We start from the raw sequence: 26,883 nt of genomic DNA on the forward strand, positions 1-26,883 counted from the left end.
TACTCGAGGCGATTAAAATTGATCGCTTTTACTTGATATTAATTACTATTTTGTTAATGCAAACTCAGAGTAAAAATTCCGACCATATTCGTCTCTCAGAAATTGCTTCTTTGAAACACGATAATAACGTTATTTTGTAAATGCGTAGCAGGAAGCATAGAGCAAATCTTTGATGAAACACTTCAAAAAGAGTTTGAGATATTAGAACAGTGACCTGGTCTACCCCTATTGTAAATTGAAACATAATGCGAAACCCTTATTAAGTTTGTCAGGTCGTCTTCCTAGCATATGAAATACATACTTTTCTGGAATTCATCCCTTAGCCATAGCTACACTGTATGCAAGTGAGAGAGTAACTATCTTCTTCTCTTTCTAAAATTCTGTTATGCTTAGATTGTTGATATCTCAGACAGACCACTAACATTTATGTATTTATTTACGCTGCAAGTGGACAAGCACCCGGTGGCAGTGGTACAAACAATATAAATAATACACAATAAAATTACAATACACAATACAATTATATACACAATACAATTATACACAATAATTACAATTAATAATACATAAAAGAACCTAATTAATAAGTGAACCTAATTTTACATTACAACCTACATATGTATAGGCGCTACATATTAAGTTTCACATTGGTACGGATAATATTATTTCACTTTATTCTCATTTCACTCACTACACTGTCACTATGACACATTTCACTGACACTTTAGAACACATTTCACTGACACTTTAGAACACATTTCACTAACACTATACAAGACATTCACTGACACTATAACTTGACATGGATCACGGTGCCAGAAATATTCGTCAGAGAAGGATATAAGGCTGATAAATTAATTTTCGTCTTCTATCCGGCAAATTTTCTGCAATAACAATGTTATACATGGAAACAGTAAATCGAAAGAAAAACAATAGTGAATGTCGAAATAGGTTTTTTCATTAAACTTTGGAAATGAAAAATTTATTCTACAAAAAATCGTTTGAGAAATACATGCGACTTCATTGCTAGTCTTTCTGACATAGACTATAGTGAGCAAACAGAGTAAGAAGTGAGTGGGTAAAAACAATACAAGAATTAAGAGACGGAGAAATGAAAGAGGATAAAGAAAAAAAAACATCAGTGCCGGAAATTATGAATTTAAAATACGGAAATAAAAAAAAATAGGAAGGCAATAGAATTTAGAAGAATGAAAAAAAAAAAAGGAATAACAAGAAAGATATAGGCTATTTTATATAACTTGTCATATTTTTCGAATTATTTTCCTTAAAAAGCTTATTGTAGTAGGTTATTTTACGACGCTTTATCAACAGCTTAGGTTATTTAGCGTCTGAATGAGATGAAGGTGATAATGCCGATGAAATGAGTCCGGGGTCCAACACCGTAAGTTACCCAGCATTTGCTCATATTGGGTTGAGGGAAAACCACGGAAAAAACCTCAACCAGGTAACTTGCTCCGACCGGGAATCGAACCCGGGCCACCTGATTTCGCGGCTAGACGTGCTCACCGTTACTCCGCAGCTTATTGTATTTGTATTCCTGGTGTTGTGGAAGAGAAGGCTGATTGCCTTAACTACACCAGAATAAATAAATAAATAAATAAATAAATATATATATATATATATATAAATAAATCAATAAATAAGTACATAAATAAATTTAATGTCATTCAGCGATTTACAGCCATAGACAACGTCAGAGTAGATATATGCAATACATGGCTACTACAATATGAATAAATGTAAGAATAAAATAAAAAAATAAATATACAATCACCAGATAATCACAAAAACAGATTAAAAGTTTTAAAAGAAATAGTATAAAATCAGGTTAAAATGTACAGATTTGTCAATTACATGAGATTAAAACAAATACTGTAGTATCTAAAACGTAATATTTCTAAAATCATTGACACTGTAGAGTGAATTTGCCATCATTGTCCTTCTCACCATCCTTCTGAAAGTAAAATATGACGTGTTTCTTATATGCAATGGTAAAGAGTTATAAAGTTTATAAGATATGGAAATAAAACTATTGCTTGTAGTACTATATTTGTACTTGGTGTACTTGTACACTAAATAAATAAATAAATAAATAAATAGGCCTATATCCCTCACCTTCTATTTGTTATTCCGCTCGCAGCAGTTTTGAGACACATTCAACACGACCTTCGATTTGGATGTCGTGGTCTAAGACTTTCATCCATCATATTTCGTCAGTCCCATCTGTCTTCGTCTGACCATATAAACATATTTCATGCTGATGCATATTACTATGTATAAAGCTTATGGAAAATAAATATTTATAACAGAAACCATTATTCTGCTTGACATTGCGATGGAATGTATAAAATGTTGTGTACACAATCTCAAGTTTACATAGAGATTGTACCACTACTCGAAGCAGATGTCGTAGCTCGAACATCAGTAATTCAGAGTTCCAATTATGGTAAACATTCCCTGTACTAATTCTTTGGATATTTCGATCAAATATTTCCCAGAAAAAGTATAAAATTCTTACTCATTCGATTACACATTCGCAATGCATATCATACATAAAAGGTTTATGAAACATGCGCACACAAGAACACAAACACACGCGTAAATTTCGGTGAATATAATTTTCGGTTTAATTACATCTTTTTATAGGAATTGTCATGGAAATTGTTCTCATCCTGTCTAATTCATTGTAATACTCTTCTCTCTGTCTAGCAAATTGTATTTATTTATCGTAATTCCATTACCCTAATTCCTGTATAGCCGTTACACTCAATCAAATGGATTTCCTGAAATCCCCTGTCACTTTTTTTACTTGTGTTTCGACACAAACTTTAATCGATTTTATTTTTAGTCTGTTAAACAGCGAGTTCTTTGCGCGACTAGTCAACATTATTGTTGTTCCATCGAATTTAAGATCAAAAGGACGTTACCTGTTTTGATGGCTGAGGAGGAATCATGATATTGCTGATGGTGGGGCCGGCATAGCTTGACAGTTGGATCGGCACGAAACTCATTCCATCATGGGTGTACAAAAAGCCTACTTGTGTGTTTATAGATGCTCCATGGTCCTCCCGATAAGCTTCTCTACAGCTTCCTTTAACGAACCGCCCAAAAAACAAACTGACCGGGGGATAAGTGGCAGGGAATCCTCGTGAATCTCTTTCTATATACGTACTTTTTATTTCTTGAAAACAATTCATACTTTTATCAGAGATAAATTGTGAAATTTGATAATATAACGGGAAACAAGGAAAGATGTTATTATATGCATTTAAATATGTAATATAAAAATATATATGCATTTAAGGTGCATGTCCACCTTCACAAACAAAAAAATTTGTTGTGCATAATTTTGCTCTGTAATAGTAATATGCGTTACAAGAGCGGTATGTTGACGTTTTCATGTTCGAGGAAAAGTTTGAAAAAGCGAAACGTAGTTGAGCTTTTTTAATTTCCGAGAATTGAAAGAAAACATACCGCTCGTGTATCGTACATTATTTTGTGCGAAGATCGTTTATTACATACCTGAAAGAGGAATTTCTAATTAGTTGCAATGAAATCTCCATCTTGGTTTCTGTTCAATGACGGCAATTTTGGAAAACAAAAATATCCTTCAACATTGTTCCTTTAAAATATTTTCTGTGTTTACTATACTCCAGCAGGCCGTGATTTATGTCTGTCTTTTTTTTTTCCCCCAGTCTACAAATGCGAACTTAAAACAAACTGCTTCCTTAATGTTACATGCATCACGAAATGCAGTAACTTTAGTGGAGTTGTAGAGTTTACTTAATTTTTGCAAATATTTAAAAACAATAATTAACAGTGCAATTTAGGTGAAATTGCAGTGGTAAGTTTCCAATTTATAATTATTACTATATTGAACGTCTCTAAAAATAATATGTTAAAAGCCTAAAGCAGTAAAATGAATACGTCACTTAAGCGGTAAGAAGAGGGAAATTGTTGTGTGTGTTAGGTTGGGAATACTGAATGTGGAATTTTAGACTTACCGCGGGTTGGTTTTGTGCGGAAACCAAGCAAATACGCACGATCTCGCACAAAAGTTTTATACAATTGAGAATGGTATCAGAAAGAGAATGAAGTGAACAGATCCCTTGAAATTATGTCTAAATTTTTTTTTTTTAAATTATTTTGTTTATAATTTTGACATACAACTTGAAACATGATAGCTCATGCCGTTTTTAAGATAGAGCCACTTTTTTTTCACTGTTTTATAACCAAAACTATTCTTTAGTGCCTGACATAGAGCTATTTTTATTTTCATTTACATTAATTAAATATTACCATATATGTAACTTATACTAATATTTTATGTTACACATATCATCTAAAAATCCATAGATAATTACTAAATACATTAATGTTATTTTACTCATTGTTAGGCACTAGGGGAAATTTCAAGCTTCAAAATAACACCAATATCTTCTTGGAATAACCATATTTGACTGAGATATCAAGTTTAAAAGAATTAAATATTCTATCATCATCTATATCATCTAAAAATCCATAAATAATTACTAAATACATTAATGTTATTTTACTCATTGTCAGGCACTAGGGGAAATTTCAAGCTTCACAATAACACCAATATCTTCTTGGAATCACCATATTTGACTGAGATATCAAGTTTAAAAAATTAAATATTCTAAAATTACTATTTACGGGAAATGAACCACAAACTTTCCGAGCCTAGAAAACTGCATCATCATAAGTCACCCCTTAAGCAGCTTCATGTGGGTCCTGTTTCAGCTTCTTTCTGCCTCTCAAATACCTCCTCCTTGTTTTAACTTCAGGTGTTGAATGTTTTTTGGCAGTTTTGTCCTTATTTTCCATTGATGCAACAAATCCTGCGATGGTGTTTGGCCAAGAGTTTACGCTCATCCTCATCAGAATTTTAATTTCTCCTTTTGGATTCTTATTAAAATGACGTACAACATCACTGACACACAAATTTACAGTTTTATGACTAACAATAAAACATTATAAATTACTTCATTATGTAAAAACATGTTTTCAATCTAATGATCATGCCCTGATATCTATGCATTTATTTTGGAACAAGAAAGAAGTTTATTTTACAAGCAATGCTGGACGAGGGGATTGACAGCTACGAGGATCACTCCAAAAGTAATCCACAGTATTTATTTAAAAATTACATTTTTATCCTACAGCTTTGCTGTTTTCATAGAATGTAGATATCCTTCAGGTACAATACGTCACTTTTCCACAAAATCCCCGCACCTTTCAACTGCCTTACGCCACCTTGGAATGAGGGCCTGTATACCAGCACGATAAAAGTCTGAACCAACACGTCTGAGCTACTCTCTGATGCCACTCACGGGAACGACTTAAATAAAATTTGAATACAAGGGGGAAGGCTGTATCTATAACCTCCATAAATTGCAAAGGTTTAGAATAAAAATAAATTTTAAAAAGTGTTGTGCATTACTTTTGGAGTGATCTTCATAGAAGTGACCGTGGCTGATGAAGAATTTTGGAAAATTAGACTTATCTGAAAAACCATAAGGCATAAATCGAAAATTCTCGTATCAAATTACAGGGGAGAAAATTATCTATCAAAATAGTTACATTTTTAAAATTCTAATTTTTCATCATTTTTTGCGTTTTGTGGGTGTACATATACCTTAACCCAGATAAGATTGACGTCCTAAATATAGGACGGAACGTTTTATTTTTTTAACATTGCTGTGTAAGATTTTCATAGTCGGCAATCATGATACCATAATCCTTGTGTGTTATAAATTGCCTCCAATTTTTTTTCTTACATTTAGTCTGTCATAGTCATTGTTATTAACATATTTGTGTGAAACGTCCGGTGTCCTATATATAGGACGTCAGTCTTATCTGGGTTAAAAGGGAAAGCCTACGAAATATGCACTTAAGTAATATAATATAAATTTAGCTTCCCATATGAAAAGGTTGCCAGATTTGACAAAGCGTATTACATACAATTTGGAAACACACCTGAAAGGTAAAATGATATACATTTGAAACGGGTAGGGAATCGAATATGCAAAATGTCAGAAAAATTTACACCTAAGTAGCGTTTGTGCTCATTTACAGTTAAGAAAGGGGGGGGGATATCATCAGATAGGTTAGAATGATTTGAATGCCATATACCGCGAGAAAAATAATAGTACGGATTGATTGGCATTGATATCTAAACCAATCAACAGCCATCGGTTAAGATAACTTGAAATTTCCATTATCACTCCCATACAAATGATTTCTCAATATCTGAACCGATCCTTTGAGGGCGCTAATGGCTATTTCCTTCACAATGCTGTGTATTAGCCCCAGGTTTTTACATTTGTTGGCAAAGAAGGAGGGTATGGTACCTCGTGCTCCCACCATCAGATCTATTACATCAATGTGGGACAGGCTATATTTATCTTCATAGAACGGGATTATTTGGTTTATAGATCCGTTTCTTTTCACTGTCCACCTCATGCGGTTGATCTCCATGTGTCTCAAATCTGATGGTGGGATCGAGAATGTATGCCGAGTTGTTCTTAATGGCAATGATATCAATTCGCCGAACACTTCCTTGTGTGGCTAGTCCCTGCACCTCTTGATGGACCTTAAACCCTATTTCCTTCAGTGCCTCGGCCATCATAGAACGGACAGCATGGTGACGGATGTTGCGAAGGGCCTCACCAGCGAATAGAGATTATAAAGAATGGACGCTGAGCGAATTTTCCTGTGTTTTGTTTCTCTGTGCGCCAGCGGCTAGTTCCACTTTCAAGCGCTAGAGGTAGTGTAATCGAGCATACGCTAAGATAATAATTGAGAATAGAATTAAGGCACAGGATCCAAACATCGCCTACCTTATTGCATAATCCAGTAACGCTTTGCTTCAAATAAATTCAAGTTAACAGCTTTTCCTTATTTCTTAGTGACAAACTAGTTGTAATAATAATATTTTATATTTAAGATATCATAAATTATATTATAAAATAATATAATACATTATAAAATTAAGTATCGAATTCGTTTAATATTTGTATACCGGTATAATATAATATAGGTATATGGTTTTACTTCTCGTAAGAGTTTTGTTTTTCCATTTTCAGCGCTATCAAATCATTACATATTTTAATTGTTGTTGGGGTCAACGTCTCAACTCTCATTATAAAGGAACTCTGGAGTCTAGACATTACAGTTAATGAAGGATTTATTATTTTATGGATCCAATTTATTTTATTTGAGTACATAATGTACCTAGACGTATTAATTGTATGTGTTATATTTCCGCTGTGTCGACTGTTAGCTGGTGTGATGTCAGCGCCAACTCTAGGGAGAAAGCAGAATCTGACGCTCTAGCTGGCTTGAAGGTCATTGAAATCTGTCCGACTACATCAAAGGTACCGACGCGAAGTGTCCATTCTTTATAATCCCTATTCGCTGGCCTCACTATAGGGGCAGAACGTAAAAATCGTGATCGGCAAAGATCCACTTGTAATTTTTTAATATAAGAAATCAATAAAAAAAAACATGCACTTGTATGGATTTCACGGTCTACTAATCAGCCTATCAGAGATAAAAATAAATTTCAAATTAAGAACTGACTATTCAATCAGAATACTAATCAACTAGATCAGCTAAGGAATGAATGAATAAATAAACCAATTGACAAATTAATAAATAGACAAGGTATGTAGTGAACTATCAATTGAAAGTAGTAATTAAGAAAGCAATAACTACACTTCATTGCAGCAACGCGTAGCGCGTAATCTTTTTAAGAACTAGTCCGTGGCGGGGAATGTTGTTCGGCAGTTACCCTGTGGCATTCCTTTTGAAATGCAAAGCAAACATCCGATACTGAGGCCTGTGTTTCTGTTGACCCACAGTGAAGCCGGTGGCAGTTCTCATCACGACCAAGGACAAACAAGTATCGGCAGACAAGCGCTACGACGTTGAATGCAAATCCTCTGGTTCCAGACCCGAGGCTGTCATCACGTGGTGGAAGAACAGTCGCCAGATAAAGCGGATCACAAAAACTGTAAGTAACCCAGCAACATGGTGCATGCATTAGAATATAGCATACATAGGAAGATCGAAAAGTGACGCACAACGTTTTTTGTGACAACGTATTTAATAGGTAAACAAAACGAAATAATGCACAAGAAAGCTACAGGTTTCACCTGTTTTTCAACACAGGAACAAAGTCTCTCGATACATTTCTCCATTCGTTTATAGTTTAAGGCTATTTTTGGTATTCCTTTTCCAGTTCTCCTCCCCAAATAATCGTTCCAGTTTCGTATGTGTTGAAGCATTTTAATATTTTTAAATAATATATTTTAAATTATTTCTTATATTGTCATTACGAATTCTGCCTATCTTTGAACATGTTTTTACAGATATTAGAAATTTCATTTCTGCTGATCCATTGTTTTAAATCAGGCCTGCACAAGGTTTGCGCTCTCCGAGCCGGCTCACAGCTCATGAGCGGAATGCAGGTATTAGCTGCGCTCTGTATAAGGGTGAACTGGAAGAAGGGGTGATCTCGTACAAAATGTACACAAGGTGTTCATGAAATGAATTCCCGTTCAGTGTTTACAAAACTATCTTGCACTATTATTAATTAATAAAGAAATATTTATTTTACAGAAATAATAGGAATTCTATAGCTACATAAATGTAAATTGTACAATATTTTTATTTATCAGTACATGAAAATGAGGTTTTATGCTGTTCGCAATAATGAAACATCAGTTACAGATGTTCGATGTCTGCCTTTATTAAAGTTGATTATAGAAAACAGTTGCTCACAAATATAAATGTTGAGCCAAACATAGCAATCATTTTCACAGCCAGCCTGTGTAGTCGTGGATATTATTGCTAATGTTTAGTCTTGTAAAACTCAACCAGGTTAGTAGTATTATTCAAACGATCTTTAGCCCTTAGGTCACATTGAAGATCAATAAGTTCGAGCTGTAAATCGTTAAATGTTAAATGTTACGTTCCGTCTTTTAGATTCCTCCATACTGTACTGTAGCAGTAGGTAAGCAATGTAAACAGTTACTGAGAATAAGCCTACACACTGCACTCCACTAGATAACTGAGTGGTCGTTTCCCTCTCCTCTACCTAAAGCAAGTCTATGTCATTCTGACGTATCTTCCTCTCCGTTTCGGCGAGCGGTAAACGAAATAATGAACAAGAAAGCTACAGGTTTCACCTGTTTTTCAACACAGGAACAAAGTCTCTCGACACATTTCTCCAATCTTTTATAGCAGCCGTGGCGAAAATGTAATCGTGCGCCGAGCCACTGTGTAACCTGCAACGTGCATAGCACCTATGGAGGGAGGCGGACACCGCAAGGGCAAGTGAAACAACTGTCTGACTTAGTAACGGATTTTCAGTTTCCGTGGGTCAAGCACTTAAATATGATTTTATACAGTATAAGGCTACAAACTAATGTTTAGTACGTGTAACGAAGAAAGAAATGAACAATAAATGAACAATATCACAACCTAAAATTAACTGTCTCCAGAATGTTTCTGCGACAAAGTTTCAAAATCAGGAATTATGTCAGTCGTAGTTGATCACGAAGCTATTTGTCTGTCAGTCGTGATCTAATTTTGTTTTTACTATTTTCATTGTTGAAAATAATTTTTCACAAACGTAAGGTTTAGCGAACATGGCTTCAACAGAGCAAGCGAAATAACGAAGCTTCGGATATTTATTTTTTGGCAAAGATTTGAAAGTTCAACATTTGTCAAGTCCTTACATCTAGCTTTCATTTGACATCACATAGTAAATCAGTGAGTTCAAATTGAAAAGCTAACCGCATTATTCGTACATCTGCTGAAAAAGGGTCGACGTACAGAGATGATGATGATGATGATGATGATGATGATGATGATGATGTGACATGTAGTATAATGCCGTTTTATGTTATACAACCGTAATACTCGTAATACTCGTGAAGGCAGGCCAGAGACAAATAGAAATGGAACGGAGTTTAACTCCAGTGAGTGAGAGGGTGGGGGTTGGGGAAGGTTAGAAGCAAGAGAAGTGCACAGCTATCATTGCGATCCACAATGTGCTCGTGAGTCGCATTTTCGCCACGGCTGGTTTATGGTTTAAGGCTATTTTTGGTATCCTGATCTATTTCCTCTATTAACATTTAATCAGTAAGCTTTTTTACAGATAGTAGAAATTTCATTTCTGTGTTTCATTGTTTTAAATCGTTTACTCTAATTGCCTGCTATTCACATCCGTAAAGAAGGGTGGGGAATGTATTATAAAATAATATTTCTGTATCGTTTCGTGTAATTTTTAGCGTTCGTTTAATCGTTTCACATATCATTTGATATCGGTTTAATAACATCAATAAAAAGTTAAATTCTGTAGTATAGCATACGAAAGATTCTAACCACGCATGCCAGTGACCTGCATTGATGTTGGATATGAGTTCTCTTTGGTATAAAACTCGCGTCTTCATCAAGATTTTAGGGTGATTTGGTGGGGATCAGCAAGGGCAAAGACTTTTCAACGATAGGATGCAGGTGGAAGGCGGAAAGGCGCTTTAAACGCTTTGTACACTCGCTCGAGTCTTATCGAAGTCGATAGAGATGGATGCCGGACCCCACTCGCTTTCAATTTGTCATGGAGCGGTTCGTCTCATAAGGCAGGATAATCCCAGCTACGCCTCGCCCAGCTTGTCCGAATTTCTTTCATCCGTTTTGAACTCTCGTTTCCAGGAACACAACTTCCAGAGAAATTGTCAACCCATGTAACATAAAATAATTTGTGTTAGTTTTTTATTATACTAGATATAAAAGTCACAATTTTGTGACGTGTAAACATTAATTGCGATATAAAATTACTTACGTACGTACATGAATGGAATGATACAAACATACACACGTACACAAGAAGAGGTTTTTAAAAATTCCTGACGCCGACTAAAAAAATCGACAGATTACTGCATAGATCAGGCCTGCACAAGGTTTGCGCTCTCCGAGCCGGCTCACAGCTCATGAGCGGAATGCAGATATTAGTTGCGATCTGTATAAGTGTGGACTGGAAGAAGGGGTGATCTCGTACATAATATACACAAAACGAAGTATTATTACGAGTGTTTATGAAATGAATTCCCGTTCAGTGTTTGCAAAACTATCTTGCACTATTATTAATTAATAAAGAAATATTTATTTTACAGAAATAATAGAAATTCTATAGCTACTTAAATGTACAATAATATTTTGTTATATTTTTATTTATCAGTACATGAAAATCAGGTTTTTAAGCAGTTGGCAACTGAAAGGAACAGTAGCCTATTGATCGTAATGAAACATCAGTTACAGAAGTTCGATGTCTGCCTTTATTAAAGTTGATTATAGAAAACAGTTGCTCACAAATATAAATGTTGAGCCAAACATAGCAATCATTTTCACAGCCAGCCTGTGTAGTCGTGGATATTATTGTTAATGTTTAGCCTTATAAAACTCAACCAGGCTAGTAATATTATTCAAACGATCTTTAGCCCTTAGGTCACAATTAAGATCAATAAGTTCGAGCTGTAAATCGTTAAATGTTATGTTCCGTCTTTTAGATTCCTCCATACTGTACTGTAGCAGTAGGTAAGCAACGTGAAACTGTTACTGAGAATAGGCCTACACGCTGCACTCCACTAGATAACTGAGTGGTCGTTTCCCTCTCCTCTACCTATAGCAAGTCTATGTCATTCTGACGTATCTTCCTCTCCGTTTCGGCGAGCGGTAAACACCGCTCTCCCGCTCCGAAGGAGTGCACGCGCTCGTTGAGCGCTGTTTATGCAGGCCTGTTTTAAATCGTTTTCTCTAATTGTCTGCTATTCACATCCGTAAAGAAGGGTAGGAAATGTCGTCATTTTATAAAATAATATTTCTGCATCCTTTCGTGTACATTTTAGCGTTCGTTTAATCGTTCCACATATCATTTGGTATCGGTTTAATAACATCAATAAAAAGTTAAATTCTGTAGTATAGCATACGAAAGATTCTAACCACGCATGCCAGTGGCCTGCATTGATGTTGGATATGAGTTCTCTTTGGTATAAAACTCGCGTCTTCATCAAGATTTTGGGGTGATTTGGTGGGGATCAGCAAGGGCAAAGACTTTTCAACGATAGGATGCAGGTGGAAGGCGGAAAGGCGCTTTAAACGCTCTGTACACTCGCTCGAGTCTTATCGAAGTCGATAGAGATGGATGCCGGACCCCACTCGCTTTCAATTTGTCATGGAGCGGTTCGTCTCATAAGGCAGGATAATCCCAGCTACGCCTCGCCCAGCTTGTCCGAATTTCTTTCATCCGTTTTGAACTCTCGTTTCCAGGAACACAACTTCCAGAGAAATTGTCAACCCATGTAACATAAAATAATTTGTGTTAGTTTTTTATTATACTAGATATAAAAATCACAATTTTGTGATGTGTAAATATTAATTGCGATATAAAAATATTTACGTACGTACATACATGCAATAATACATACATACATACATACATACATACATACATACATACATACATACATACATACATACATACATACATACACACATACACAAAAAGAGATTTTTAAAAATTCCTGACAAAGACTAAAAAAAAAAAAAAAAAAATCGACAGGTTACCGCAAAGATAGTCAACTGAAAATGGCGGCTCCTTCAAAAGTTTTAAGGATTTAGTGAACCTGACATTAGTGAAATAGGATTTTACTAAGTCAAATAATATTTTATTGTATTAGAGTACTTTATTTCTTTTAACCTTTATATACTTTCTTCTAATCGTGTAATAGTCTATTAAATACCACTCGAGTTTCGATTTTCTCTAGATTTAAAAAACTCTAGTGAGATTACTGTTGATAAAAGTATAGGGATATCATTTTATTTTTACTACAATTTTTATTGTACCTGAGGTTTTGAATGTACTTCACACCTACCCTCTCTACTAGTAAACTACCAACCATCCTCCACACGGTTAGTGAGTATAGTACGTTCCAGAAATATGTTCGCGTTTTCCAGTGACAAAAGAGCTTTCAATATTGAATCATATTTCGCACAGGTATTGTCGTCCGTTTGCCTACGTCGCATTCCGGTTTCCACCACTCGCTTCTGCTCGTCCCTCTATAAAGGCTAGTGGCTGGGCTGTCTTAGCTCTTTTCTGAAAACATTAATTTCTGTTAGGAATTGGACGTCTACGTAATATTATACAATTGTTTAAAATAACTTAAATAAAAGGGCCTCGTTAAGTAATTAACTGTCACGTGATTTCCCCCCTTCCTACGACCCCGCGACAAAATCACTTGGAGGGACAGTAGATAGCAAGTCTGAGTAATTTTATCTTTTCGAATCGGGCAGAAGCGAATATTGAATTTACAGTACTTAAGGTTACCTTATATAGAGTGGGTAAAGAATTATTTCAACATGAGTTACTAGTACGAAGGAAGAAACTGGTAAATGGAATTAGGTACAATAGTCTATAGTGCGATAATATGCACAAAAGAACTGAACCCTGTATCGAAATGAACGGCCATCATTTTCAAAAATGTGTTTAAATATTCATATTATGATTTTTCAATTTAACTTAATTCACTAAGTCCACACTTATGGAGTAACAAGAAACGCGTCTGGCCGCGAAACCAGGTGGCCCGGGTTCGATTCCCGGTCGGGACAAGTTACTGGTTGAGGTTTTTCACGGAGTTTTCCCTCAACCCAATAGGATGAGCAAATGCTGGATAACTTTCGGTGCTGGACCCCGGACTCATTTCACCGGCATTATCACCTTCATCTCATTCAGACGCTAAATAACCCAAGCTGTTGATAAAGCGTCGTAAAATAACCTACTAAAATAAAAAAAAAATAAAAGTCATTCTCTAAATTGTACGCTAATGTATTGTAGACAGTATAATGTACACTGCATAATGAATACGTCCAAATGGATAGCTCAGTTCGTGAGTAAAAACACTTATTGTTAATACAGTAGGCCTACTGTATTTTGATTAAACAAAAATCTAATAAAAATTATCAAACTCAAAATCGCGATATTTCCTAGTTTACTTAAATGGATGAACTAATTTTCTTCCCTCCTATACCTAGTAAAGTGATTTGTTTGTATTTTACGCTAGTATCATCGAACTCCAGTCGTGGAAGGTGTTTCCGTTTCTGAACTGTTAATCCAAATGTATAACCAGGTTAATATTGGAAATGTTAGTGAAAATAAAATGATGTCACTGTATCACTATTATACAGTTGTGCAGAATTCAGGGACTGGTGTGGGGGAGGAAGAATTGTCTCAATATCAGCATGGACAAAATATTCTGTACATGTTAAAATTGATTTTACTTTGCTCGTAGGTTTTCCTCTAGCATTTGATCTCGTTTCGGAAACAACCATACTTGCAAATTAAAATGAAATTTTTAAACTTGCATCGTTAATAACTATTTTAGAGAAAATCTTGAAAACTATAATCATACCATCTCGATAAAATTTTGTTTTTGTTTTTTTTACTGGGTTATTTTACGACGCTGTATCAACATCTAAGGTTATTTAGCGTCTGAATGAGATGAAGGTGATAATGCCGGTAAAATGAGTCTGGGGTCCAGCACCGATAGTTACCCAGCATTAAAATTTTGTTCTTGATCCGTACGTTGAGTTTTTAAAACCCACTTAATCTATTCAAGATTCGAGCAGTGGTTTACGTATTTAATAGAATGACTTCAAAGTTCCCTTGTAGATGTGTTGAAAGTCCTGTTTATGTGTACTGGAAATCCTACGCAATATCACTCTTCCCTTGAACATGACAAGTCGTAAAAATTGAATTTTTTTCTATCCAGAATTAATTTAGTAAAAAGAAGTCTTTGCTGTAATAAAAAACGTTGACTACTTTCATATGGGCCTTGTGTTCCTATCCGTCCATGACATCTTGACATTTTCCTATTACCCCCGGTAAGGCTTAAAAACATCTTTCTGCTTTATTGCTAAAACTTGCTTGAGGAAGGAACAGCATTTTCTTTCTATGTAGATACGTTGTAAGCTGAATATAATATCGTGTAATACAACTTTAAAATTACTTTATGCGGCGGAGCAGTTGTAACTTTTAGTTTGTCTTCGATGGAAGATAAAGTTTATGTACGAAATATTTTCTTATTTGGAAGAAGAGTTATGTTACAGAGATTACCGCAAACTCAGGCACGGGAGGAAAAAAAACGGAGGGAGGAGGAGTATAAATTTCTTTTACTTTGACAACGTCGCCGCACAAGTAGCAAGTGGAAGTGCATTTAGGAATCAGTGCTTAAAATGTAAATAATTATGATGACCTCTATAAAATATATTCTCTAATTTTTAAAATCGCACATATGAATCACTAAATTAATGAAAAGAGAACATAACCAAGTAATGGCTTGGAAAACTTTAGCTGTGTGGAAGATGATGTTTCTTTCTATATTATTTAACAAAATTTAATCGGTTATGTATTTATCTAGCTCTAGCAAAAGGTTTGGAAGATGAATCACAAGATCGTTTAGCCATTACATTACCAGACATATACCTTACAACTGGTAAAAAAAATCTTTAAAAATTAATAACTCCACCAAACGATATTGCGAAATGAATCCGAGAATTCACTACGAAATTACCTGACATTCACCTTGTAGTGGAGAAAACCTCAATAAATAAAATACATTAAATCCAAAGGGGACTGTGAGATGAACCGAAGAATAATTCGCCATGATAATAACCAGATATTCGCTTGCACTTTGGGAACATCTCGGGAAATAAAACAGATATTCAGATAAAACAGAGATGACTCGAAGAATAATTTTTATTCCTCTTCAGATAATCTGAAATTTGTCCTAAAGTTTGAGACACACTCAGGATATGAAATAGATATTCAATCCAAATGAGATTACGAGATGAATAGTAGATTTTGTCTTGAAAATTATCTTACATTCAGTTTACAGTTCGGAAAATTCTAACAAAATAAAATGTATTCACCCCAGACGGAATTGCGAAGAATTTGTTTTATAGGATGGGAAAACCTAAAGAAATAAAACATACATTCCACCCAAACAGCATTGTGAGATCAAGCGAAGAATTCACCTTGCAGTCTGGGAAAACCTAAGGCAATAAAGCACATATTCAGCCCAAACAGCATTGTGAGATCAAGCGAAGAATTCACCTTGCAGTCTGGGAAAACCTAAGGCAATAAAGCACATATCCAGCCCAAACAGCATTGTGAGATCAAGCGAAGAATTCACCTTGCAGTCTGGGAAAACCTAAGGCAATAAAACACATATTCAACCCAAACAGCATTGTGAGATCAAGCGAAGAATTCACCTTGCAGTCTGGGAAAACCTAAGGCAATAAAACACATATTCAACCCAAACAGCATTGTGAGATCAAGCGAAGAATTCACCTTGCAGTCTGGGAAAACCTAAGGCAATAAAACACATATTCTGTCCAAACAGCATTGTGAGATCAAGCGAAGAATTCACCTTGCAGTCTGGGAAAACCTAAGGCAATAAAGCACATATTCAGCCCAAACAGCATTGTGAGATCAAGCGAAGAATTCACCTTGCAGTCTGGGAAAACCTAAGGCAATAAAACACATATTCAACCCAAACAGCATTGTGAGATCAAGCGAAGAATTCACCTTACGGTCTGGGAAAACCTAAGGCAATAAAAGACATATTCAGCCCAAACAGCATTGTGAGATCAAGCGAAGAATTCACCTTACAGTCTGGGAAAACCTAAGGCAATAAAACACATATTCAGATCAAACAGCATTGTGAGATCAAGCGAAGAATTCACCTTACAGTTTGGGAAAACCTAAGGCAATTAAACACATATTCTGTCCAAACAGCATTGTGAGATCAAGCGAAGAATTCACCTTACTGTCTGGCAAAACCTAAGGCAATAAAACACATATTCTGTCCAAACAGCATTGTGAGATCAAGCGAAGAATTCACCTTACAGTCTGGGAAAACCTAAGGCAATGAAACACATATTCAGATCAAACAGCATTGTGAGATCAAGCGAAGAATTCACCTTACAGTCTGGGAAAACCTAAGGCAATAAAATACATATTCTGTCCAAACAGCATTGTGAGATCAAGCGAAGAATTCACCTTACAGTCTGGGAAAACCTAAGGCAATAAAACACATATTCTGTCCAAACAGCATTGTGAGATCAAGCGAAGAATTCGCCTTACAGTCTGGGAAAACCTAAGGCAATAAAACACATATTCTGTCCAAACAGCATTGTGAGATCAAGCGAAGAATTCACCTTGCAGTCGGGGAAAACCTAAGGCAATAAAACACATATTCAGCCCAAACAGCATTGTGAGATCAAGCGAAGAATTCACCTTACAGTCTGGGAAAACCTAAGGCAATAAAACACATATTCAGATCAAACAGCATTGTGAGATCAAGCGAAGAATTCACCTTACAGTTTGGGAAAACCTAAGGCAATAAAACACATATTCTGTCCAAACAGCATTGTGAGATCAAGCGAAGAATTCACCTTACTGTCTGGGAAAACCTAAGACAATAAAACACATATTCTGTCCAAACAGCATTGTGAGATCAAGCGAAGAATTCACCTTACAGTCTGGGAAAACCTAAGGCAATGAAACACATATTCAGATCAAACAGCATTGTGAGATCAAGCGAAGAATTCACCTTACAGTCTGGGAAAACCTAAGGCAATAAAACACATATTCTGTCCAAACAGCATTGTGAGATCAAGCGAAGAATTCACCTTACAGTCTGGGAAAACCTAAGGCAATAAAACACATATTCTGTCCAAACAGCATTGTGAGATCAAGCGAAGAATTCGCCTTACAGTCTGGGAAAACCTAAGGCAATAAAACACATATTCTGTCCAAACAGCATTGTGAGATCAAGCGAAGAATTCACCTTGCAGTCGGGGAAAACCTAAGGCAATAAAACACATATTCAGCCCAAACAGCATTGTGAGATTAAGCGAAGAATTCACCTTACAGTCTGGGAAAACCTAAGGCAATAAAACACATATTCTGTCCAAACAGCATTGTGAGATCAAGCGAAGAATTCGCCTTACAGACTGGGAAAACCTAAGGCAATAAAACACATATTCTGTCCAAACAGCATTGTGAGATCAAGCGAAGAATTCACCTTGCAGTCGGGGAAAACCTAAGGCAATAAAACACATATTCAGCCCAAACAGCATTGTGAGATCAAGCGAATAATTCACCTTACAGTCTGGGAAAACCTAAGGCAATAAAACACATATTCAGCCCAAACAGCATTGTGAGATCAAGCGAAGAATTCACCTTACAGTCTGGGAAAACCTAAGGCAATAAAACACATATTCTGTCCAAACAGCATTGTGAGATCAAGCGAAGAATTCACCTTACAGTCTGGGAAAACCTAAGGCAATAAAACACATATTCTGTCCAAACAGCATTGTGAGATCAAGCGAAGAATTCGCCTTACAGTCTGGGAAAACCTAAGGCAATAAAACACATATTCTGTCCAAACAGCATTGTGAGATCAAGCGAAGAATTCACCTTGCAGTCGGGGAAAACCTAAGGCAATAAAACACATATTCAGCCCAAACAGCATTGTGAGATCAAGCGAAGAATTCACCTTACAGTCTGGGAAAACCTAAGGCAATAAAACACATATTCTGTCCAAACAGCATTGTGAGATCAAGCGAAGAATTCGCCTTACAGTCTGGGAAAACCTAAGGCAATAAAACACATATTCTGTCCAAACAGCATTGTGAGATCAAGCGAAGAATTCACCTTGCAGTCGGGGAAAACCTAAGGCAATAAAACACATATTCAGCCCAAACAGCATTGTGAGATCAAGCGAAGAATTCACCTTACAGTCTGGGAAAACCTAAGGCAATAAAACACATATTCAGCCCAAACAGCATTGTGAGATCAAGCGAAGAATTCACCTTACAGTCTGGGAAAACCTAAGGCAATAAAACACATATTCAGCCCAAACAGCATTGTGAGATCAAGCGAATAATTCACCTTACAGTCTGGGAAAACCTAAGGCAATAAAACACATATTCTGTCCAAACAGCATTGTGAGATCAAGCGAAGAATTCGCCTTACAGTCTGGGAAAACCTAAGGCAATAAAACACATATTCTGTCCAAACAGCATTGTGAGATCAAGCGAAGAATTCACCTTGCAGTCGGGGAAAACCTAAGGCAATAAAACACATATTCAGCCCAAACAGCATTGTGAGATCAAGCGAAGAATTCACCTTACAGTCTGGGAAAACCTAAGGCAATAAAACACATATTCAGATCAAACAGCATTGTGAGATCAAGCGAAGAATTCACCTTACAGTTTGGGAAAACCTAAGGCAATAAAACACATATTCTGTCCAAACAGCATTGTGAGATCAAGCGAAGAATTCACCTTACTGGCTGGGAAAACCTAAGGCAATAAAACACATATTCTGTCCAAACAGCATTGTGAGATCAAGCGAAGAATTCACCTTACAGTCTGGGAAAACCTAAGGCAATGAAACACATATTCAGATCAAACAGCATTGTGAGATCAAGCGAAGAATTCACCTTACAGTCTGGGAAAACCTATGGCAATAAAACACATATTCTGTCCAAACAGCATTGTGAGATCAAGCGAAGAATTCACCTTACAGTCTGGGAAAACCTAAGGCAATAAAATACATATTCTGTCCAAACAGCATTGTGAGATCAAGCGAAGAATTCGCCTTACAGTCTGGGAAAACCTAAGGCAATAAAACACATATTCTGTCCAAACAGCATTGTGAGATCAAGCGAAGAATTCACCTTACAGTCTGGGGAAACCTAAGGCAATAAAACACATATTCAGATCAAACAGCATTGTGAGATCAAGCGAAGAATTCACCTTACAGTTTGGGAAAACCTAAGGCAATAAAACACATATTCTGTCCAAACAGCATTGTGAGATCAAGCGAAGAATTCACCTTACAGTCTGGGAAAACCTAAGGCAATGAAACACATATTCAGATAAAACAGCATTGTGAGATCAAGCGAAGAATTCACCTTACAGTCTGGGAAAACCTAAGGCAATAAAACACATATTCTGTCCAAACAGCATTGTGAGATCAAGCGAAGAATTCACCTTACAGTCTGGGAAAACCTAAGCCAATAAAACACATATTCTGTCCAAACAGCATTGTGAGATCAAGCGAAGAATTCGCCTTACAGTCTGGGAAACCCTAAGGCAATAAAACACATATTCTGTCCAAACAGCATTGTGAGATCAAGCGAAGAATTCACCTTGCAGTCGGGGAAAACCTAAGGCAATAAAACACATATTCAGCCCAAACAGCATTGTGAGATCAAGCGAAGAATTCACCTTTCAGTCTGGGAAAACCTAAGGCAATAAAACACATATTCAGCCCAAACAGCATTGTGAGATCAAGCATAGAATTCACTTTACACTCTGGGAAAACCTAAGGCAATAAAACACATATTCAGCTCAAACGGCATTGTGAGATCAAGCGAAGAATTCATCGTACAGTCTGAGATAACCTAAGGCAATAAAACACATATTCTGTCCAAACAGCATTGTGAGATCAAGCGAAGAATTCACCTTACTGTCTGGGAAAACCTAAGGCAATAAAACACATATTCTGTCCAAACAGCATTGTGAGATAAAGCGAAGAATTCACCTTACAGTCTGGGAAAACCTAAGGCAATGAAACACATATTCAGATCAAACAGCATTGTGAGATCAAGCGAAGAATTCACCTTACAGTCTGGGAAAACCTAAGGCAATAAAACACATATTCTGTCCAAACAGCATTGTGAGATCAAGCGAAGAATTCACCTTACAGTCTGGGAAAACCTAAGGCAATAAAACACATATTCTGTCCAAACAGCATTGTGAGATCAAGCGAAGAATTCATCGTACAGTCTGGGAAAACCTAAGGCAATAAAACACATATTCTGTCCAAACAGCATTGTGAGATCAAGCGAAGAATTCATCGTACAGTCTGGGAAAACCTAAGGCAATAAAACACATATTCTGTCCAAACAGCATTGTGAGAACAAGCGAAGAATTCACCTTACAGTCTGGGAAAACCTAAGGCAATAAAACACATATTCAGATCAAACAGCATTGTGAGATCAACCAAAGAATTCGCCTTAGAATTTGTAATAACCTAAGGCAATAAACCACATATTCTCTCCAAACGAAATTGCGAGGTCCACCGAAAAATTCGCTTTAGGGTTTGGGAAAAACCTAAGGAAATAAAACACATATTCAACCAAAAGGGTATTACGAGATTAACCGAATAATTCGTCTTGGTGTTCGGGAATTTCTCAGGAAATTAAACATACTCAGCTAAACAGGGATTGAGATATTCACCGTAGAATTCGCCTTAGAATTTAGGAATACCAAAGAAAATAAAACACAAATTCAGCCGAAACGGCATTGGGAGACCAACCGAAGGATTCTCCTTACAGTTTGAGAAAAGCTCAGTAAATGAAACACATATTCAGTCTAACGAGATTTCGAGATGAAGCGAACAATTTGTCTTACAGTTTGGATATATCTCAGGTAATAAATCACATATGCAGGCCGAATGGGATTTTGAGATCAACAAAAGAATTTGCCTTACAGTTTGGAAAAACCTAAGAAAGTAAAACATATAATCACCCCAAACGGGATTTCGAGATCAAGGGAAGAATTCGCCTTACAATTTGCGAAACCTGAGGAAGTAAAACAAATATTCAGACCAAACGGGCTTGCGAGATGAACCGATCAATTCGCCTTGAGAATATTTCTCATTCACTTTACAGTTTTGGAAAACATAAGGAAATAAAATAAATATTCAGCCCAAACGTGATTGCGAGACAAATCGTTCGGCTTAATAAGGAAACTTGATTTCTGGTCGACATCACTTGACAAAAAGGAATTTGATTCATTTCGGTGTACTAATGAATTTATGGAAAATTTAGCTGCGTACGGTATAATAAATAATTAAGGTTGCACAATTATTTTAAACAACAGCTTTTTTAGTACTTTCCGCAACAAACTCAATACAATTACGACGTTCACACATCGATACTGAATCCGGTTTTAGGCATTTGCGTTCAACTGTCTGAATTTCTAAAAATAAAAAAAAAAAACATTAAAGAAAGACTCGTTGAAATATATACCTACTGATAGAATGTTGAAACTATAGCCTGTTTTTTTTTTTGTACATCTTAATTACACAATTTTTAACACTATAATATATGTATTATATGTCTTTCTCGTGTTAAATTCTATCGTACAACAATACATCCAAATGAAATTCTCAACACACAACTCAATTTCAGAACACACACATCCTTTGACTCCACATTACACTACACAAACACACCCCTATAGGAAACAAAACGAAAGACGCCAAGACCAGCAACAACCAGTTCTGAAGAAGGCCCATAACAGGCTGAAACATTTTAACTAGGTACGATAGAATTTAACACGAGAAAGACATTCTCGTATAATACATATTCCGAACTGTTTTTTTTTGGTAGAGCGTTGACCAGTTTTGAATCAAAAGAATACAAGAATACCTCTAGCTTGCAAATGTAGCTATTAAATTTTATAACAGTTTCAAAGACGTATTTATGTAAAAGAAGTTTATAATCTATGGTTTTCATCAAAATAAAAAGCGATATATCTCCTTGAAATTGAAAATATCAGTGTGTGTATATCGAATACAGAGTCCAGTTTTAGGAGCTATTTTCTGTAAAACAGGTACATTTATCGTATTGATTGCTTACGATTTCGTAAATACTGAATCATTTTTTTTATTTTTGCGTTCAACTTCGTTTACGTTTATGTTTCTAAATACAACATAACTGCATGTTAATAAGATGGCTTTTGTTTAATTTTGTAAATCGACTCCCTTCCCCTCTTTACACAACCCTCCAGGAGGTCGCGACCCCCACTTTGGGAACTAGTGGCCTACAATTTCTTCATAGAATTAAAAATAGGAAAGCTACAAAGATAGTTCCATATTTTTCACTAAATCATTATATGCTTGTCGAGCTTTGGATTCGTGTACAAGCAGGAGCAATGAAACCCTAGCATTTCTCAGAACTCGTGTATCCCATTTTTTGTACACTTATTGTACTGTATAATTTGTTCATTTACTCATTTCCTCATATTGGTCCAGAGGGTAAAGTTATTGAACGTGGTAGTGACTGTAGCAAGAAAGAATAACATTATCTCTTTTCATTTATCTTCTAATAGAATTACATTATTTTATTGTTAACTCTACACGTCTCCTTTTAGATATTTGGCACAAGCCTATGCGAGAATATAGTACAATTAATAGCAGTTAATGTAACTTAATTTTCTTCCAAATAAAACGATGGCCTTTAGGAAATTTAATACTGAATGTAATAAAATTTCATTTTGGAAGACTAATCCCAGTTTTACGAGACAACGACTGTATAAGGTAGGTGAATGGTTTATCTAGTTTCATCTCCTGGATTCCATCCAACCAAGTTACCAGAGAATGACCCTTACAGTCTTCCTTTAACAGAAGTTTATGTACGTGTATGGCTAAGGATTCCATATAACTAGCGAAGCTTGCATCGCAAAACCTGGCAGTAAATATCGGTCTCAGAGCACCAAAACCCATTTCACTTGGTGACTGCGCGTATTAGATACCGTGCGCTTGAATTATAACATACAACTCTGCTCTACTGACTTGGCAAGACAAGGATGTCCGTATATCCAATCATAAAGCTAGTCAATCTGCAGATAGGAATATTGGAATTTGGGAAGCCATCATAAAATATCTTAACTCCCCATTATGTTATTCATATTTCAGATATTAGAAATGTATATAAGCGTACACACAGCGATTCAAAAATGTAAGACAGAATTATTCATTTCATTCATTCATATTATTCTGTCCAAGGACAGGTCTTTCACTGCAAACGCAGCATTCTCCAGTCTTTCCTATTTTCTGCCTTCTTCTTAGTCTTCGCATATCATCCATATATATTAATGTCGTCTATCATCTGATATCTTCTTCTGCCCCGAACTCTTTTCCCGTTTCCATTTCTTCCAGTGCAGCCTTCAGTAGGCAGTTTCTTCTCAGCCAGTAACCCCCGAGTACGAGTTCTACTCTTTCAGAAGTGAGATAAAATTTTATCTGTGTATACTATATTTTATGTTACAAGTATTAGCAAAATAACATATAATAGAAAAATAAAATAAAATCCCTTTTTCTCTTCCTGATCAGTTTCAGCATTACTCTTTTTTCACTCACTCTTTCCAACACAGCTTCGTTTCTTATTCTGTCTGTCCATTTCACACGCTACATTCTTTTCCATATTCATATTTCAAGTGCTTCTATTCAATAGAAGCACTTGAAATTCTAGTCGCTTCTCTTCACTTCGTCGTAATGTCCATGTTTTCCCACTTTACAATTCTACAATCTACATAAAGCACTTCACTAGTTTCTTCCTTAGTCCTTTTTCCAGAGGTCCGCAGAAGATGCTCCTTTTTTTTAAAGCTTCCTTGGTCATTACTATCCTGGCAGTAGCTCATGTTACTGCTTATAATACATCCCAAGTATTTGAAGCTGTTCACTTGTTTTACTACATCATTTAGAATCCGCAAGTTTACTCTCTTTATCTTACTTCCTGTGACCTTGGTCTTGTTTTTTTTATTTATCTTCATCCCATACTACTTACAGCTGTTATTTAGCTCTAGTAGCATATTCCTTAAGGCTCATTCACAATGAAAATTAAACATAACGTTTGCGTTAACTTAAGAATATAAATGTTACGGTAAAATCAAGAAGTCAATACCAACATTCACGATGGGAACATAAACATAACAGCAAACATACTTGGTAACCATGGAAACATAACAACGACGCCATTTCCTCATATTCTGTCGTATACTTCTGCTTGAAAATCACGTTAAGTATTGTATAAGCATGAAAGTTTGGAGTTTGCAAACTTTCATGTTAACGTCTTACGGTAATGTTTATGTCAATGCTTATGTGAATCATTGTGAATGATCCCATTTGGTAGCCTGGGCGCAAACTTCTGTCTTTATGTTACGGTTATGTTTAATTTTCATTGTGAATGGGCCTTTAGTATCATCGTCTCTTCTGCTAACAACGCCATATCATCAGCAAATCTAATGCATTGTATTCTTCCTCCCACTATCACCCCTCCCATGTTTTGAAAACAGTTCTTCACTAAATCCTCCAAGTAGATGTTGAACAGAGTAGGTGATAATCTTTGACGTACTCCTGAGAACAACATTGGGCCGTATGAATTTTATCAAATATTCTAGATATTTTTCAACATTGGACCATATGGATTGTATTAAATGTCACGCGATTTTTTTTGTTTGAACCAAACGTCAATGGACATTACTACTATTGGATGATACGAATTGTATCAAACGTCCGATAATCTCATCATCATCACGATCATCATCATGAACAGTTTAGGTTTAGGTTCATTTGAGCCTGTTTCGGTTTTTCCTTTGTATCGGTGCTCTCTAGGTTGGTAATGAAATGCTTTCCACGCTAAACAGACTGTTTCATTCTGTATTGGTGATTTACTCAATTCTTTTAATATGTCTGAATATCTTCTACTATATTTTGGACTTCAAACTTCACTCGAAAACAACTACAGAGACATCATTTTATTTTTACTTCAATTTTTATTGTACCTGAGTTTTTGAATGTACTTTACTCCCACCCCTTCTACTAGTAAACTTACAACCGTTCTCTACACAGAACCAAGATCGCGTATGCAGTACTGGGTGAGTATAGTACGTTCCAGAAATATGTTCGCGTTTTCCAGTGACGAAAGAGCTTTCAATATTGAATCATATTTTCGCACAGGTACTGTCGTCCGTTTGCCTACATCGCATCCCGGTTTCCCCCACCTGCTTCTGTTCGCCCCTTTGTAAAGTCTAGTAGCTGGGCTGTGTTAGCACTTTTCTGAAAACATTAATTTCTGTTAGGAATTGGATGTCTACGTAATAGTATACAACTGTTTAAAATAAATTAAATAAAAGGGCCTCGTTAAGTAATTAACTGTCACGTGATTTCCCCCCTTTCTACGACCCTGCGACAAAACCACTTGAACGGACAGTAGATAGCATTTCTGAGTAATTTTAACTTTTCGGATCGGGCAGAAGTGAAGATTGAATTTACCAGTACGTAAAGTACTCTTTTATAGAGTAGGTACAGAATTATTTCAACATGAGTTACTCGTACGAAGAACGAAACTGGTAATTGTAATTAGATACAATAGTCTATAGTGCGATAATATGCACAAAAGAACTGAAGCCTGTATCGAAATGAACGCCCACCATTTTAAAAAATGTGTTTAAATATCCGTATTATGATTATTATCGAATTTAACTTCATTCTCTATATTGTACGCTAATGTGCTCTAACAGTACAATATACACTGCATAATTAATACGTCCGAATGGATAGTTCAATTCGTGAGTAAAACCCCTAAGTGTTAATACATTACTCTATTTTGATTAAACAAAAACCTAATGAAAATTATCAAACTCAAAATCGCGATATTTCCTAGTTTACATAAATGGATGAACTTTTTCTTCTCTCTTATACCTAGTAAAGTGATTTGTATTTTACGGCAGTATCATCGAACTCCAGTCTTGGAAGGGGGAGCAAGCGGTGTTTCCGGTTCTAGACTTTTAATCCAAAGATATAGCCCGGTTAATATTAAAAATGTTAGTAAAAATAAAATGATGTCCCTGTACATGTAACGCACATGGCCAGGCGCCGTAAGTTTGACAACATTGTCCCGTTGAACAAGAGTA

General features: G+C 35.9%; 1 protein-coding gene across 1 annotated transcript in view; it reads left to right on the forward strand.

Annotated features, from left to right (window-relative positions):
• The window catches only part of side-IV (sidestep IV), a 620,396-nt gene that overhangs the window by 204,546 nt on the left and 388,967 nt on the right, over positions 1–26,883 (forward strand). Inside the window, exon 6 of the mRNA XM_069827023.1 lies at positions 7,908–8,059. Coding sequence (XP_069683124.1) covers positions 7,908–8,059 — 152 coding nt within the window. The remainder of the gene's footprint in view (positions 1–7,907; positions 8,060–26,883) is intronic.

This window comes from Periplaneta americana, chromosome 5 (assembly GCF_040183065.1).
Source record: "Periplaneta americana isolate PAMFEO1 chromosome 5, P.americana_PAMFEO1_priV1, whole genome shotgun sequence".
NCBI classification, from domain to species: Eukaryota; Metazoa; Arthropoda; class Insecta; order Blattodea; family Blattidae; genus Periplaneta; species Periplaneta americana.